The 15,835-nt window shown below is 52.3% G+C and overlaps 1 protein-coding gene across 1 annotated transcript; it reads left to right on the top strand.

The window, feature by feature from the left end:
- Positions 1-392: 392 nt before the first annotated feature.
- LOC309574420 (mas-related G-protein coupled receptor member E-like) lies at positions 393-1,360 on the top strand (the record flags this gene model as incomplete). The annotated part of the gene is made up of 1 exon (XM_082284096.1): positions 393-1,360. One exon carries the CDS (start codon positions 393-395, stop codon positions 1,311-1,313), a length of 921 nt encoding a protein of 306 aa, XP_082140222.1. The 3' UTR covers positions 1,314-1,360.
- Between the last annotated feature and the right edge of the window lie 14,475 nt (positions 1,361-15,835).

Genomic DNA, 15,835 nt, shown 5'->3' with positions numbered 1-15,835 from the left:
GTGACAGAACTGCTCCAGAACCACTGCAGGCCTCCTGATCTGTTCCTGCACTGCCTCCAGCCTAATTTCTTGCCCTGTGTGCACACATTTAAATCCTTTTTTCTTTTTGACTAGTGGGTCTTCCAGCAACATCGGGGAACTGAAAATGTTTATTCTCTGTGTTGCTTACCAATCCCCTCCTGAACAGCCCAACCCTCCCACCTCTCTCTCCCACCCCACCATTCCCACTGCCCTCCTCCCCTGCACATCTCACTTCTCTCCACCGAACCCTTCCCACTGCAGGGAGCTGCTGAGGAGCCGCTTGGTCCATCCCTGGATTCTCCAAGCACTGACTGCCCATCCACTCTGACCACAGCCGGGGCCACATCCCAGCGCCTGCCCAGCGTCCATCCATGGAGGTGAGCTCCGTGTCCCCACCTTCTGCCTCACCCACCGAAGGAGATGATCCATGTGAGACAGATGTCACCAACATGGCCATACACAGTGTGACACTGCTCATCTGCCTCTGTGGGCTGGCTGGGAACGGGGCTGTCCTCCGCCTCCTCACGCTCAAAGTCCACAATTTTGGCATCTTTGACCTGGCTGCTGTTGACTTCATCTTCCTCCTCTTTGCACTCCCCTCCTCCCTGCTCTTCCTGCTGGAGGACGTGTCCTGCTCTCCTATCATGCCCCTGATGTACCTGAGCTTCCTTTTCCAGCTGTCCATGGTCTCCTGCTACTGGGGGCTGTTCCGGGTGGCACGCCTCAGCGTGATTAACAACCTGGGAAAGCTCTGCCAGCTCTGCTGCGGCTGCAGCCTTCCCCTGCGTGTGTTGTGGGTGGTTGACAGTGTCCAATTCTGGGCCTTCTTCGCTCTCTTCACTGTCATTCCCACAATGACATTGCTGTGCCCATCACACGAGCAGGAGCACTGCCAGGTGGCTCTCACCTCCATGTTCATTGTCATCCTGCTCATCTTTGCTGCACCCGGGGTCATCACCTGCACAATCGACATCGTTAAAGCCAAGTGTGGCTCCCAGCAGCAGCAACCCAAGAAGCGCGACATCGTTATCTTCCTTGTTGTGCTCTTCACTCTCTTTGTGAGCCTCTGGAATTTCCTGCAGCAGCTCGGTTACATCGCTGTGTCCTCCCAGGTTGTTTTCCTGTTCGCCTGCATCCACAGCACCATCAAACCCTTCATCTACTTCTTGGCAGGGAGGTGCTGGAGCCCCTGCTCTGTGGGGTCCCTCCGGCTCTCGCTCCAGAGGGTCTTTGAGGAGCAGAAAGACAAAACCACCCGCAGCAAGGATACCAACAGGGACACGGGGGTTTGAGCCTGTTGATCCCTTCCCCTGTGCTGCTGAAGGACCCCGGGACAGTGACTGAGGGATTCCTTGAGCCATCGGATTTATAAATATTGACCGTATTACCACCCCCTCCCATGCTGGATTCCTGCAGGAGAAGCGAGCAGGGTCAGTGCCACGGCAATGTGGGAGGGATGCTCTGCAGGGAGCACACTGGAGCATGGATTTCCTCCTCCCTCCCAGCTCCACGTGGCTCCAAGCAGTGCAGCCGGGCTCAGTCCTGTTCCCTGGCTCTATTCCCCATGGAATGACCCTCACTGCCTCTGCGCCCCAGGGAATAAACTCCTTCTCCTTTGGCTCAGCAGATGAGTTTCATGGTGTTTTGAGGGAGCTCTTTCCCGGAGAGGGTGGGACAGGTTAAGCCCTGGGGACACAGCCAGCACAGGGCAGCGGGGATTCCCCAAATCTCTGCCAGGCTGGTGCCTCTGGGTGGCAGGAGAGGGCTCGGGATGGCACGGAGCATCCTTCCCCTTCTGGCCGGCAGAGCCGGCCCTGCATTCCCGGTGATGGGAAGAGACACCAGGTAGGGCTGCAGAGCTGGGCAGGGACAGCAACATTCCCTTCCTCTTGGAGTGGGAATTGTCACATTCCTTAATTCCAGAATGAAATCATTCTGAGTAAAGAGCAGGCTCAGAGGTGAACTCCACTGAACTCTTGTGCCTGTGACCAAAACCCGCTGGAAATATGGAAATTGACGTCACCAGGAGCTTGGACCATTGGATTGCACAGAAATTAGGGGGTTGTGCTGCTGTCCTGCACAACGGGGCTGTCCTCTGGTTGCCCAGCATCCATGTCCAAGGAAGCCCTTCAGCACCTCCATCCTGAACCTGGCCACCCTCAGGAGGAGCTGAACAGCGACTCTGCACAGCAGCTTCAGCCACAATCCAGGCTCTGCTGATCTTTGCCATTTTGGTACCACCCCTACATGAAATTGGCATTTATTGCTTTTGTTTCATTACAGCGTGGGAACTCTGACCCCAGAATGTGGTGACTAAATAATATCTGGGCTTTGCTGCAGAGCCTGTCCCTGCTGAACAGTGTCCAGAATGCCTCATTTCCTTCTTTTGTCCCACTCTAAAGCCCCTGCCTTGTCTGAGGAGGGCAGGTACCTGTCTCATAGCAGAGCCCTTCCTAAGGCTGCTGCCTGCCGTGGTTGGGATGATGCTGACAGTGCCAAGAGCTCCTCATCCCTCCTGGGAGAGAGCTGGGCAGCAGCCCCATCTCTTACTCGGGGGGAAGTTGTCCCTCCTTTTCCCACGGCCTCAAATCCAGGGGAAACCAACGTTCCACTGGTTCTGGAAAGGGAAGTGAGAGGGAAAGCCGTGGGGGGTGAGTCAGGCTTTGGAGACACACATGAGCTGAAACATCCTAAAAAGCATTTATTAACAGAGTTGTGAATAATGAAGAGAGCAGAGCAACTCCCACATCTGGGAGGGTTTTTCTCTCCCTGTCTCCCATTTTCCTGTGCATTGGAAAGGAGAAACTTTCCAAGGTACAACCTCTTGTCCAGGAAAGAACAACTCAGCCAGGGAGCATCTCCCAAGGCAAGTGCAGAAGGAGCTGTCTTGGTTTGAAAGACAAGGAGAGAATCTCCCTTGGAATGGAGAATATGACCCCCTTCCCTCCGAATGATTATAACTTTGAAATTAAGGGGCTTTCAGGCAAAGCTGTGGGAGAAGGAATCGCAGTCCTTCACTGGCATGTGTGTGTGTAACAGGGAAACAAACACCAGCAATGGCAGCCACAGGTAACAAAGGGAAAAGGAGCAGCAAACCCACTGACCTCCCAGCGCCTCCTGGAGCATGGATATTCCCATGCAGAGCTGCCTATTTAACACCAGCTGTGCCAGGAACCAGCAGAGCTTCCAGGGAAGCTCAGCAGAGTCGGGACAAGGACAGCTTCATGTTCCATAGAATTTGCTGTTTGTAACCCTCATCCCCCAGCCCCCCCAATGTCCCTGGGGGCACCTGACAGAGTTCCCTGGAATTCAGCTGCCTGCACCCACCGAGCTCGGGCTCCAGGTGATGTTTTAAAGCAGGAGAAGGCGCTGGCATTATCCAGCTCCCCATCCCGTTCCCCCGCTCCCCCATCCCGTTCCCCATCCCGTTCCCCGGCTCCCCCATCCCGTTCCCCATCCCGTTCCCCCGTTCCCCCGTTCCCCATCCCGTTCCCGTTCCCCATCCCGTTCCCCGTCCCGTTCCCCATCCCGTTCCCCGTCCCGTTCCCCGTCCCGTTCCCCATCCCGCTCTCCCGCTCCTCGCTCACCGCCCGGGCCCGTCCGTGCCCGCCCGCCCCAACCGCTCCCGCCGGTTCCAACTGGCCGCGCGCAGCCCCGCCCCGCCTCCCCATTGGCCAGACCTCGGCCCGCCCCGCTCCCCATTGGCCGCCGGCCCGTCAATCACGCGGCAAACCCCGCCCACCCCACCGCCCGCAGGCGCTGTTGCCGTGGCGGCCGCTGGAATGCGGCCCGGGCGCATCCCCAAGGGAAAAGGAGGCACAAAATGAGGAATTGCGAAGTCAAAGGGGAAGGCTGCGCAGCGCCCGCGGCGCCCCGAGAGCGAGGAGCAGCCCCCGCTCCTCTGAGGGCCCATCTCTGCCCCCTGTCCATGTGCCGTGCCCGGGGAAGAGCAGAGTCTGGGATCAAAGAACCACCCAGTCCCGCACAGCAAGGAAAGCCCGGCACCCCGGTGTTTCAGGGGCACACCAAGGGCTGTGCAGGGCAGGGAAGGAGCAGCAGGACCTTTCTCCTCCTCAGCCCCTGCTCCAAGGCGCAGCAGCCCCAGGTGTGAGCGGCCAGGATGAGGAGGGGGCGGCTCCTGCCAGAGGCCGCTCTCCGAGGGTTCCCCGGGCACAGCTGTGCAGGGAGCTGCTGGTCCAGAGGGGCAATGGGGGCATCCCGAGTGTCCCTCCAGGGACAATGGTCGGAGCATCCGGCAGGAGCTGGGGAGCAGCCGGAGGCACCTGGGCACAGAGCACTGCTCCCAGAAAATGCCCAGGGAAAACCCCTCGTGCCAAGGGGCAGCACCTGAGCAGGCAGGGCAGCATGTGGGGTCCCAGGGAAACATTCCACTTTCCCCTTTCATCTTGGCAGCCCTTCCCCAGTGCCCCCAGAAAAAAAGGGGCATTATGAGGAGAAAAGGGATTTAAACAGAGGGGAAAAAGCTTCCTTTTCCATAATTGTCTGTGTTTAAATTGAGGGGGAATCCCCTTCCTCTGCAATTTTAAGGGTACCACTTGAAGGAAACCCTGCCTTTTCCATGCTCTTAGGGGTATCACTTGACAGGGAATCCCCATTTTCCAGTATTTTCCACTTTAAATAAAAAGGAAAACCTTGACAATGCTATTTTATGGGTTGGAATTGAACATAACTCCCCCATTTTCATCATCCCAAGGTTTAAATTGAGGGAAAAGCCCTGCTGTCCCTCCTTTTTAAGGGCTTGAATTGAGGGGGAAAAAAACCCCTTTTTCCATCACTGGAGAGACCTGAAATAAGGGAAACCCCTCTTTTTCCTGTATTTTAGGGGATTCAGAGAAGAGAACCCATTTATTGCCATGGCATCTATTTAAGTAGAGACAAACACTCCCTAGTCCCTCATTCTAAGGGGTTCAGTTGAAGGAAGCTCCCCCTTTTTCAGCATTTTAAGAATTTAAATCTGTACTTCAGGGCACTTCTAGCTGGGTACTGGCACCCAATCTCTCACAAGGGAGAGAGCCCAGCACACACAAAACCCTCCTGCTGCCAGAGAGCCCGTTCTTTTTTTTAGTTTTATTTACAGTGAATACAGCCCTAATTAGAGGCCCCAACAGGAGTTACACCATGTAAATTATTACTATTCTTCTCCACCCTACACAGTCCTGTATGGAGTACTACCCAATAGTTCCTAATGACCAATTACAGAACTTAACAAGGAATCATGCAACTCATGTGTCTACGCTGCCAAAACAAGAAGCTTTTTTACCCTTTCAGTGGATGCAGCTGTAGGAAAACAGAAGGCATCTACGGAGCCCTTTGCTCACCTGGAATTTAAGGCAGAGCAGCCAAACAGCTGCAGCTCCTCCCAGGGCTTCGATCCCTTCTGGTAAAATTGCCTCCTCCCTTTTCCCGGGCGTGGTGGGAGCGAGAGGCGGGCCCGGCCAGGGGTCAATTAACCCCAGCCCTGGGGCCCAGGAGCTCTTTGTGTTTGTGGGCTGGGGTGGGGGAAGAGTTCTTCTGTTCTTTTATTGAAGGAGCTCTTTCAGGTTGTGTCGGCTGTTTTTTAGGAGGTGGTTTTGGCATCTAAAGCAGCAGAGGCTTTGGAGACCCCATGAAGAAGATGGCTTTGAGTGCAGGGAGTATTTAAGCTCATGGTTTTGGGGTGAGTGTTCAGGGGTGGTAAGGTGCTTCTGTAATTTCCTGTTTGGTTTTTTTGTTGTTGTTTTTTTTTCCTTAGGAGCATTGCAACTTCTTGAGATTCCAGCTTGTGTCAAGTATGACACTTAAAAATTTTCAGCAGCTTCATTGTGCCACGAGAGCAACCTGCCCTGTGTTAGAGATGATGTCTGAGCTGGAGGCTTCTGATAGGTAAGTTGAGGATTGCAACTGTGAGAGGGAGCATGAGCAGGGTAGCAAGTTAGGAAGTGCCAGGAGAGGTTTTGAAAGTAGTGTGGTGGGAAATGGTGTCTATTCAGGGGCCTTGTCAGGCTTTCCTGCAAGCACAGCAGATGCATTTACGTGTTTTAAGGCACACAGAAACACCACATAACTCTTGCTAACCCAGATGTCCATTATAATGATGGCCACAACCTTTGTCTTGGGATGAAGAGGGATGCTCAAGGACATGGGTGCCCTTAGGACAGATGGTCAGTAGCTGACTTGTTGGGGTTTGGCTACTAAACTCAGGCATTGATTTTGGCTTTCTTTACTGCAGCTGATGGAGAGGCTAACCCAGCCATCACGGGGCCTTCTGAGACAGCTGAGGTGGACTCATTTTGTGTCCAGTGTGGATTCATGTCACCGGTCATCCAAAAGCTAAGTTGGGGGCTGGGATCCAGAGATGTGAGGATAGCAGGTTGGAAATTCCCAGGAGAGATTTAAAACTTAGCATAGGGGAAAGGGATGTCCTCTAAGGGGCCTCTTAAGCCAGCTGAAAGGAGTGGCTCTACTTGTGATCAGACCATAGGGTGTGCAGGACAGAGCAGTTCCAGCCTGTGTTGTGTTGTCCAGCGTGTCTTCTGTGTCTTTGTTATCTCTTGGATCAGATCTCGGAGGCCTTTTCCCCTCAGGGGGCTTATTGCAAGTGTCAGCCATCATCTCCAGGTGCTCAAACATTCACTCTTCTTGGCACGATGCCGATCTCATTTGTTCTTTTATGGTGGGCTTGGCTGTGTCTTGGCATCACAGATCAGAAGTACCGAGTCAGATGTCTTTTGAGGCCTTGTTCCCAGCTGTGCTGCCATCCATCCTTTCCAGCTGTGAGCTGTAATGTCCTGGGGCTTGTAAGATTGTCAGGATATGGGAGCATTCTGAATGTGGCACTGTCTCACAGCCATCTTGATCATTGTGAGTGGCAGCCCTTAGAACAGGTCACTGTTCCAGTCTTTTCTTCTGCTCCTTAGAGCCTCCTGTGTCCACGGTTGCCATACCATTGGTCATCTCTTTTGGCATCGTGTCGATCCTTGCTGTTGTTCTTCTTGCTGAGAGCTTTTTTAATCATCCTTGTGTCACACTGTAGCATCATGTGTTGTTTGTGTTTGTGTTTGGAACTGCTCTGTCCTGTGGAGTAGAGTGGGGGGTAGGTGGAGTGGGGTATGGGCACCAGGGGACCCGTGAGCAGGATGAGTACCAGCAACTGAGATGAGCATTGATTCCAGCACAGAACTGGGTGCTACTGGAGTTGCTGTATCAGTGATGAAACTGTAAGCATTTTTTGGTGTGTTTTACAGGTGGTGTGCAGCATTCAAACTGCTGGTCCAATGTGACAGAGACCCTTGTGGAAAGAGGTCACAGTGGAACGGTTTCAGATGGAAACTCCCCCGGCAATGTGACGCTTTTGGACCCTGTGTGGGCACGTGCCTTTCTGTTTTGTTTTGTCCCTTCTCCCCCTGGGAAGGTTGGTCATTGCTTGGCTTTTCAGGGGTGGTATAAAGGGTGGCTGTGTTACAGGGTTGTTCTCTGTCCTTCTTTCTAGGAAGTGAAGCCAGATAGCAGCAGTCAAGGTCAAGTGAGCAAGGTGAGCAGTGACTGGTGGACAGAACCGGTTGTTATTGCTTGGGTGCCAAAATCTGGTGCAGCTCTAAGCATCCATTTGTGTGTTCCAGGTGTTCCACTTGTATTTTGCCTACCAGGGCTGAGCCCCCTTGCTGACCAGCTGACAGAGCTGGTTTGGCCCCCTCAAGCTGCTCTTGTGAGCCCTCTGGAAGTATTACAGGAATCTGTGATGAAGCTTTTGCCTTTTCCATTTGGAGGTGCTGTCTGGGTAGCCTTCAGCAATGGTTGAGGATTTGCAGCAAGTTGGGGAGGTGGGGAGGAGGAGCGAGGTCCCACTCAGGTTTCAGCAATGCCACGGAACCTTGTCTCCTCTTAACTCAGGTGCACCCTGCGACGACGGCGTCGGCCTCTGAGCGTGGCCGGAGCAGGCGGGCCGAGGACCCGGGCATTCTTAGGAGATGGTGAGTAGTGGAACTGTTGGGTTTTGGCTGATGTGCTGTTCAGCTCATGCACTGATGTTTGGTTTTCTTTACTGTAGCCAGCGAAGAGAGAACAGCTCACTGAGGGCAGGAACTTCCCAGGTGGAGAGGCGGCCGTCTTTGGCACCCGACGTGGATTCACATCCCCAGACATCCGAGGGATAAGTCGAGGGCTACACCCCACAGAGGGGATGAAAGCAGGGTGCTGGGTTGGGACTCATCAGGAGGGGTTTTTGAATAAGCTTTGGAGTCGGGGATGTCTGAGAAAGAGCCCCTTAGGCCACGTGAAGGGGAAGTCTCACTTTTGATCACAACGCTGAGGTGTGCAGGGCAGAGCAGTCCCGGTGCGTGTCGTGTCACTTGTCTATTGTGTGTTCTGTGTCTTTTGGGCATCCTGTGTTGCAGGTCTTTTGTCTTACCCCTTTGAGGGGATATTCCAAAATGCCAGGCATCATCCTTAGCATCTCCAACTCCGCATTCCTCGGCCCGGTGCCGATACCATCGAACCTTTGACTCGGGAGCTCGGCCGCCCATCGGAATCGCATCTCTCTTTAGAAGCGTTGAGTCGGACGTCTTTTATGGTCTTGTTCTGAGCTGTATCAGCAGCTGTGCACCACAGGGATCCATTATAGCAGATTAGGACTTGTAAGGATGTGGAGATAGATAGAGGATGCTGATGGTACAGTTCTCAGGCATCCATCTTTGTGGTTTTGCCAGGTGGCTCCTGGAATGAGTCCTTCTGTTGGCATCTTCTTCTGCCAGGGTTCTTCGAGCCTCATTGGCTCACTGTCGGTCTTGCCTGGGTCATCTCATTCTGCCTTCTCTCGGTCCCTGTGGTCATTCTTCTTGCTGAGAGTTTTCTCTTCTTGTTGCATCCCCTCATTTGTCATCTCCTGCATAACAGGCCTCTGTGTGTGCTTGGCCTGGAGCTGCTCTGCCCTGCTGCATAGTCTGGGGTGTGGGTGTAATGGGACTAAGACTGTACTGTTCATTTCTCGATTGATGGTATTCCTAGATTGATGCAGGATGGCTGGAGCTGTTAAGTTACCATGCAGCACCTTGACTTGTGTAATAACTTTCTTTCAGAGGCAGATGGATTAAATCCTTGGCAGAATGCCCCATACCAGGTGAGGGGGTTCCCATGGGAAGGTCAGTTGCTGTTTGTCTTTGCAGGGGCAGTGTCAATGGTGACTATGTTACAGCCTTGTTCCATGTCTTTTTTTTTTTTTTTTTTTTTTAGGGAGTAATGCTGGATATTGGCAGTCAAGGTTGATGAAGCGAGGTGAGCTGTGACCAGTGGACAGAATGAGTTGTTATGGCCTCAGTCTCAATTTTTGGTGCAGCTCTAAGCATCCATTGTTGTGTGTGTTTTAGGTGGTCCACTTGCAGGATGTCCTGGCCCTGGATGCTGGAGGGTGCAAGCCTAAGGTATAGGTGTGGTGTACTTCAGTCGGAGCAGGGAGGCTGTGGTTTCACAGTCTCTCAGCATGTTTCGTGTGGTTTTGCTTTGCTTCTCTGCAGGTGCTGCTGCCGCCCTGGGCGTGCCAAGGGATAGAGGCGAGCAGGTGAGTTGGCATTTAGGTGGGGTGGCTGATAGGCCAGCGGTCTATGGCAGCGTGCTGAGCGTGTCCCTTTTCATTGTGCAGGTTTGTCCTGGCCACCTCCAGAGTCAGATCAGGATTTGAGGTGAGCCGGGGCAGTGGTGTGGAGTAGCCCAGGGATGCTCTTCTTGAGGGCAGCAGTCACGTTTTCTGTTTTGTTGTCTTAGGTCCCGTGAGCAGGTGTGGAGCTGAAGTTTGGAGAGAGCAGGTAAGCGCTGAGCCTCGGCAGTTTTGAGGGAGGGGGCCTTGCAGAAGGGGTCTCTTTTGGCGTGTGTTGTCAGAGGCTGAATTTTCTCCTTGTTCTCCATCTTTCACAGCTGCCAAAGCGGACCGTGGGGAACGTGTTGACATCTGTGGTGCTGATGCATTTTTTCTGTCAAGGATGGATTTTGCCTGCTTGTCTTCAGAGAGCTAAGTGTTGGGAGCTGTGGCTGGGAGAAGGGAAAAACCTTTGGAGTTCCAGGAGGCAATTGGAAGTTAGCTTAGAGGAGAGGGCTGTTGTGGGAGGGCCCCTTGGAAGCAAAGGGAGAGGGTTTCTCCTCAGCATCACCTGAGCCTTTGCTGGGCAGGGCAGTTCCAACCCATCTCTGTGTTGTCGTGAGCTTTGTGTCATTGGCCTTTGAGTCTCGCCGTCATCGTGGATCTTTTTGCCCGAGGAGCTCGCCTTCGGGTCTGGCACGATCGCCACGGTCTCCATTTTACCTCCTCGCTGCCGTAGCCGCCCGTGGGCATCTTGGCCACTTGCTGGTTGGTCACGTTTTGCAAAGTCACTTCAGCCTTTGGTGGCAGAGTCCTTCCCTAGGGATCCCTTTGTATCACCTGGCAGTCATTGCCTCCTTCTCTAGGCCTGCTGAGCTTCTCAAGCATCCTCTTAGCAGCTTTGGCACTGCCTTCTTGGAAGGAGTTACATTTCACTGTTGGGTGCTGCTGCCATCGAGCCTTCTTTCCTTCGGCATCACCAGCTTCTGGCTCATCTTGCTCTAGGAATCTTGTGCCCATTGCTGGGCACGTTCAGCTCGTGTCTGTGTTGTGTCATTTGTGTCTGTGTTCTGTAGTTTGTGTCCATCCTCTCCTGTGTCACAGGGCTTTGTTACGTCTCGGTGCTTTCTCGGCCTCGTTCTGGGCCGTAGCGGCAGCGGGGATCTCTGCTCGCGTCCTTTCCCGGATCGGGCTCATTCCGGCATCTTTACAGTTTTGCTTTTGGAGAGCAGAAGGAGTACACAAGATGTTCTCATCCATCTTCCTTCTCACTTTTGGTAGTATCTTCTTTTCCTGGGCCATGGGCTTCTCAATGAAGTGTATTAGGCCCTCCTCACTGTGGTAGTTCCATAGGTTCCATTGCCTCAAAGCATATCAGGCTCAAGAATTTATCTTCTGGAGAGTTATCTCAAGTCCTCGTGTCATCTTTGCTTCTCTTTGGTGTGCTTACACTTGGAGCTGCCCTGCCCTGGCACGTAGAGTCGTGGCTGGGTTGAACAGTTGTAAAACTTTGTGGTTCATCTCTTGTCTGTGGGGTTTTGTGTAGAAAACTTATGGGCCTGGTGTGTGGGGATAACTCCGAGCTGTCAGCTCCTTGTAGACTGCCTCATGTTGTCTTGCAGGTCCCCAAGGCCAATTCCCATCCCTGCAGTCACCGATGCTACCGCTTTTCCCAGAATCTGCCCTTCCACGTCATGGAGCAGCAGTTGGAAGATGTGTTGAAGTGTCTTTGTCAGTGGAGTGTTGTGAGTAAGGGCTGCAGTCAGTGTGTGAGCTGAAGAAGGGGTGTCTGTCTGTGAGAGTGTGTGTCTGTCTGTGTGTGCGTGTGTCAGTCTGTGAGAGCGTGTGTGTTGACTGGTTCTAATCTTGTGTGTGTGATTTTTGCCTTTCAGGTTTTTCAAGTAATTCTTAACTTTATAATAACACACCCACCTGTGAGCTTTTTTTTTTTTTTTTCCCCCATCTGAGTTTTGTTTTTCCTTGGTCCCATCCTGTCTGCAGGGCAATGTTCATCACCAAGGCTTGGGTGCAGCCAAACAAAGAGCCTCCCTAACAGGGTGGAGAGTACACAGTGGAGGTTAGGAATACAGGGCAAAGGTGCACCAGCCCTTACACCACCCCTAACAGCACCATTTTCCCCCTAGCGTCAGCACAGTGCAGTGACCCTGGTGATGCCTTTTCCTGGTCTTAAAATCAAGAGTCAGCCACGGTTAGAAGGGGAAAAGGGATTTTACCTTGCTATTTATTGTAAGGATCCTTAGGTGCACACGTCCAGGTCATATGCATCGAGATGCACCCCTCCCAGTCTGTCTTTTTTCCCCCCAACATCGGGTATAACATTATAGGTTTTACTCATTAGCAGATCTATCAAAGATTCCCCAATGAGAGGCTCAAGTGAGCCCCCCCTCCCCACGGAACCTTCCCCTGGATGGTTCTATCTTGGTTTACAGAATGTGTTCTGGAGAGGACCTTGGGGTCTGGGGCACACTGATCCCTGGCTACCAAGCTTCTAAAATGTTGAGTCTCTCAGCTTGACAAACAAGTCCAAGAATGTAGGCAAAAAGCACTAGGAATACAGAAGTTGTAAAAAGGTATAACAGGGGTATAAAAGAAAAGGCAAAAATCTTCATGGCATCAATTCCCCCCTTTTAGAGACTAACAAAACTCTATCTTGTCTAGTCTCTACTCTATTCTTTACCCACAGAACCGGTTTACACAACCAGCTGCTCCACAGGAAATTACACAGATAATAACTACACTTACAGCTATTATGAATATTTCTTTTTACCCAGGCCCTGTTTGATAACCATGAGGTGAGGGTATCAAAAATATGATCAAATTTTAAGGTGTGATTTCTAGAAGCTACTTCATGTAGAATTTGAGTTCCCTTCCAAATCTCATCCCAATCTTTCTTAATTCTTCCACTTTGGTCCGCATAAGAACACCAAGAGGTATTGACAATAGCACCTACACCTCCTTGTGCAGCAAGTATGAAATTGAGAGCTATCCTGTTTTGCATCACTGCACAGGACAGACTGTCAGCTTCCTCCTGTAAGGCTGAAATTGCAGCTGCAGTGTGCTGCTCAATACATTCAATGGCAGCTGAGATGTTTACAATTGCTCTCTCCAGTTCAACTACTCCATAAGTGGGTACAAGGGCTCTGATTATGCTATGGAAAAGTGTGGGACATTCAATGAAGGGACTAAGAGATCTTTTTCTCTTCTCATTTGCGTTTTCAAGATGGTCAAATATTGTTATATTTGGGACCACAGCCCCATTAGCCCAAGCCTGGTCTTTGTTCACGGGCATAACTTTCCAGGCCTTATCACCCCATATCCAATAGAACCCCGTCCCAAACTGCTGAGCCAGTCTCCACCCTGTCACTTTCATCTTTGCTGCAATTTTTGGGTCTATTATTTCCCTGAAATGGATCTGATGACAATATGAAGGAAGAACAGCTTTTCCTGTGGTGTTTACAATTGCACAAGGAACCTTATAGTTTGCACGCTCCACCAGGCCCCTCAGGGTCATGGGGGGCAGAAGGGTGCTATTCATTGGTTCCCATGTTTCAGTGCAGTTCTTTTCCATTAAAATGCCAATCAGTGGCCAGTGACCCTTCCCATCTAGGGGTGGTAACTGAGTACAGATCCAGCAATTGCTCTTACTAAGAATTTTGGACACATTTTGGACCACAGTCTTATGCAAATCATGGGGTGAACCTTGACCAATGGTTACCAGTTGGGCAAACAGCAAACATGTAAAAACCAGTTTAAACTGCATCTTTCTGATTTGGATCAGTCTCTGTCTTCTTGGTGATTTTGGGAGCAGAAGCTCTCTTCACCCTGGAGTAGTGAATCCAGGGGCCCTTGCCAGCAACCTTGACCGCAGTAGAAGTGCTCAGCAGAACTTGGAAAGGTCCCTTCCACTTGGCTTGCAAGGGGTCGCTGTCCCAGCACTTGATGTAGACCCAGGCTCCAGGCTGGAATGGATGAGCAGCTGTGTCCAATCCTATTGGTTTGGAGAGCACCACGAATCTCTGGAGCTTCTGCAAAGTGGAACTCAGAGCCATTAAATATTTCTGCAAATCGTTTTTACCTCTCATACGAACTTCCCCAGGGATCTGTGGAACCTGGTATGGCCTGCCATATAATATTTCATAGGGACTGATGTTGTCCCTTTGCCTTGGCTGTATGCAGACTCTCAGCAAGGCTACAGGCAGGCCTTGAACCCTTGTCATGGATGTCTCTTGACAAATCCTGCACATCTGGGTTTTGAGGGTCCTGTTCATGCGTTCAACTTTGCCACTTGCCTGGGGCCTGTATGGTGTGTGCAGGTCCCAGGTAAGTCCCAAACTCCTGCTAACTTCCCCAACCACTGTTGCAACACAATGTGGTCCCCTATCTGATGACATTCCCAAAGGAACCCCAAATCTTGGTATTATATGGTCGAGCAAAGCTTTCACTCCTTCTTTTGCTGTGTTGGTGCGACAGGGGAAAGCCTCAGGCCATCCACTGAAGGTGTCAACCAGTACCAGTCTATACCTGCATCCCTCTTTGTGTGGCATCTCAGCAAAATCTATTTGCCAATAATCTCCTGGGAGATCTCCTGTCTTTGTCACTCCTAACACAACTCTCTTGCTTGTGTCAGGGTTGTTTTTACAGCAGGTTTCACACTTGTTTGTTACAGATTGTACAATATCAATCCTTCCTCTCCCTATTACTACTTTCCTCAAATGTTTTAAAAGATTTTCTGTTTCCCAGTGGGTACTTTCATGCTCTCGTTGGGCTATTTCCCGAAGGATCAGGGGTGGAAATACGACTTGTCCTACCGGGGTAACAGCCCACCCACCTTCTTTGATTTCAGCCTTAAGGAACTTAATTAATTTGTGATCCCTCTGATTGTATTTTGGGCTAAATGATGAAAAATCTATCTCTTTCTGTGGTACCACTGCAAACCCTCAGTGCAGCACAGCTCAGTAACCCTGGTGCTGGGATAACCCTGGAACCCTCAGAGGAGGCCGAGCCCCACACCAAAAAGGCAGGGATGACATCTGCAGGCTGGAGAGTGACAGGTATGGGTTGGGGGCTGGGGCGTGTAGGGCAGGAGTGAGGGGTTCCAGGCAGCAATAGCAGTGAGGGGCATAAAGTAGAGGGGGTTAAAGGTTAGGGGATAAAGGGACAAAAGTCAGGGCAAAGGTTGGGGAGTCAGGGGGTCAAAGGTCAAAGTGATCAAGGTCAAAGCACAGAGGTCACATGTAGAAGGTTGGGGCAAAGGTCACAGGGCTCAGGGGCTCAAAGGTCATGTGGTCACGTGTCATGGGTCAAAATCAGGGGTCAAAGGCCAAAGGTTGGGGGTTAAAGGTCAGGGCTCAAGGTGTAAAGGCGGATAGTCAAGAGTCAGGGATCAAAGGTCAGGGATGAAAGGTCGGCTAGTCAAGGAATGGGTCAAGGGGTCAAAGGTCAAGGCTCGGGCTCAGGATTAGAGGTTCCAGCATGATTTTCCGTGGTGGTTCCCAGTGTGGGGACACGGGGTGTGGGGTCAGTGGCGCCGGGGGCGGGCAGGAGCCCCGTGGGCAGTGGCCGGCAGCGGCGGGGACGCCTCCGTACGGTCGCGCCCCTCCAGTGCCAGCAGAAGCCCCCCTGCGCCGTGCAGTGCCCGGCCCCACTCCTTGCCCTCCCTGCCGCTGCCTTCCCGCACTCCCACCGCACCCCCTGCTCCCCTCCAGCCCAGGGAAATGCAGGAAAACACAAAATCATCGAGGTGGAACAGTCACCAGAGCTGCCCGAGCCATCCCCCCGCCTGAAGGCGGCAGCTGCCCAGAGCCAGGGGCACCCAGCAGGATGCAGCTCCTCTTTCCCAGGAGCTGGAGGCAGGGTTTCCCAGGCAGGGGGAGCAGGGAGAATTTCAGCTCCCAGCAGCTCTCTGTGAGTGCTGGATGGACTCTGGGCTGAGCCAGCTGGGAGGTGTGGGTGGTGTTCATGTCCCCAGGAGCTGCTCAAATCCACCTTAAACTCCTGGAATGGTCTGTGCTGGCAAGAACCTTACAGACCATCCTGTTCAGCCCCTTGCCATGGTCAGGGACACCTTCCTGGGGTGTCTGTGCCAGAGTGGTGGAATGGGCAGGACTTTCTCCCTGAGCCCAGTCCCAGGCAAGATTGGGGTTCCCATGGGAAGAAGCCTGTGAGCTGCATTTCCGGAGCTGGGAGGGTCCATGCCCGGGAGTGTTTCCAGTACTGCTCTTTGGC

The sequence above is a fragment of the Coloeus monedula genome (assembly GCF_965178545.1).
Source record: "Coloeus monedula genome assembly, chromosome: 6".
NCBI classification, from domain to species: domain Eukaryota; kingdom Metazoa; phylum Chordata; class Aves; order Passeriformes; family Corvidae; genus Coloeus; species Coloeus monedula.
The sequence above is the reverse complement of the archived record's forward strand: the minus strand, read 5'-3'. Positions and strand labels throughout refer to the sequence as shown.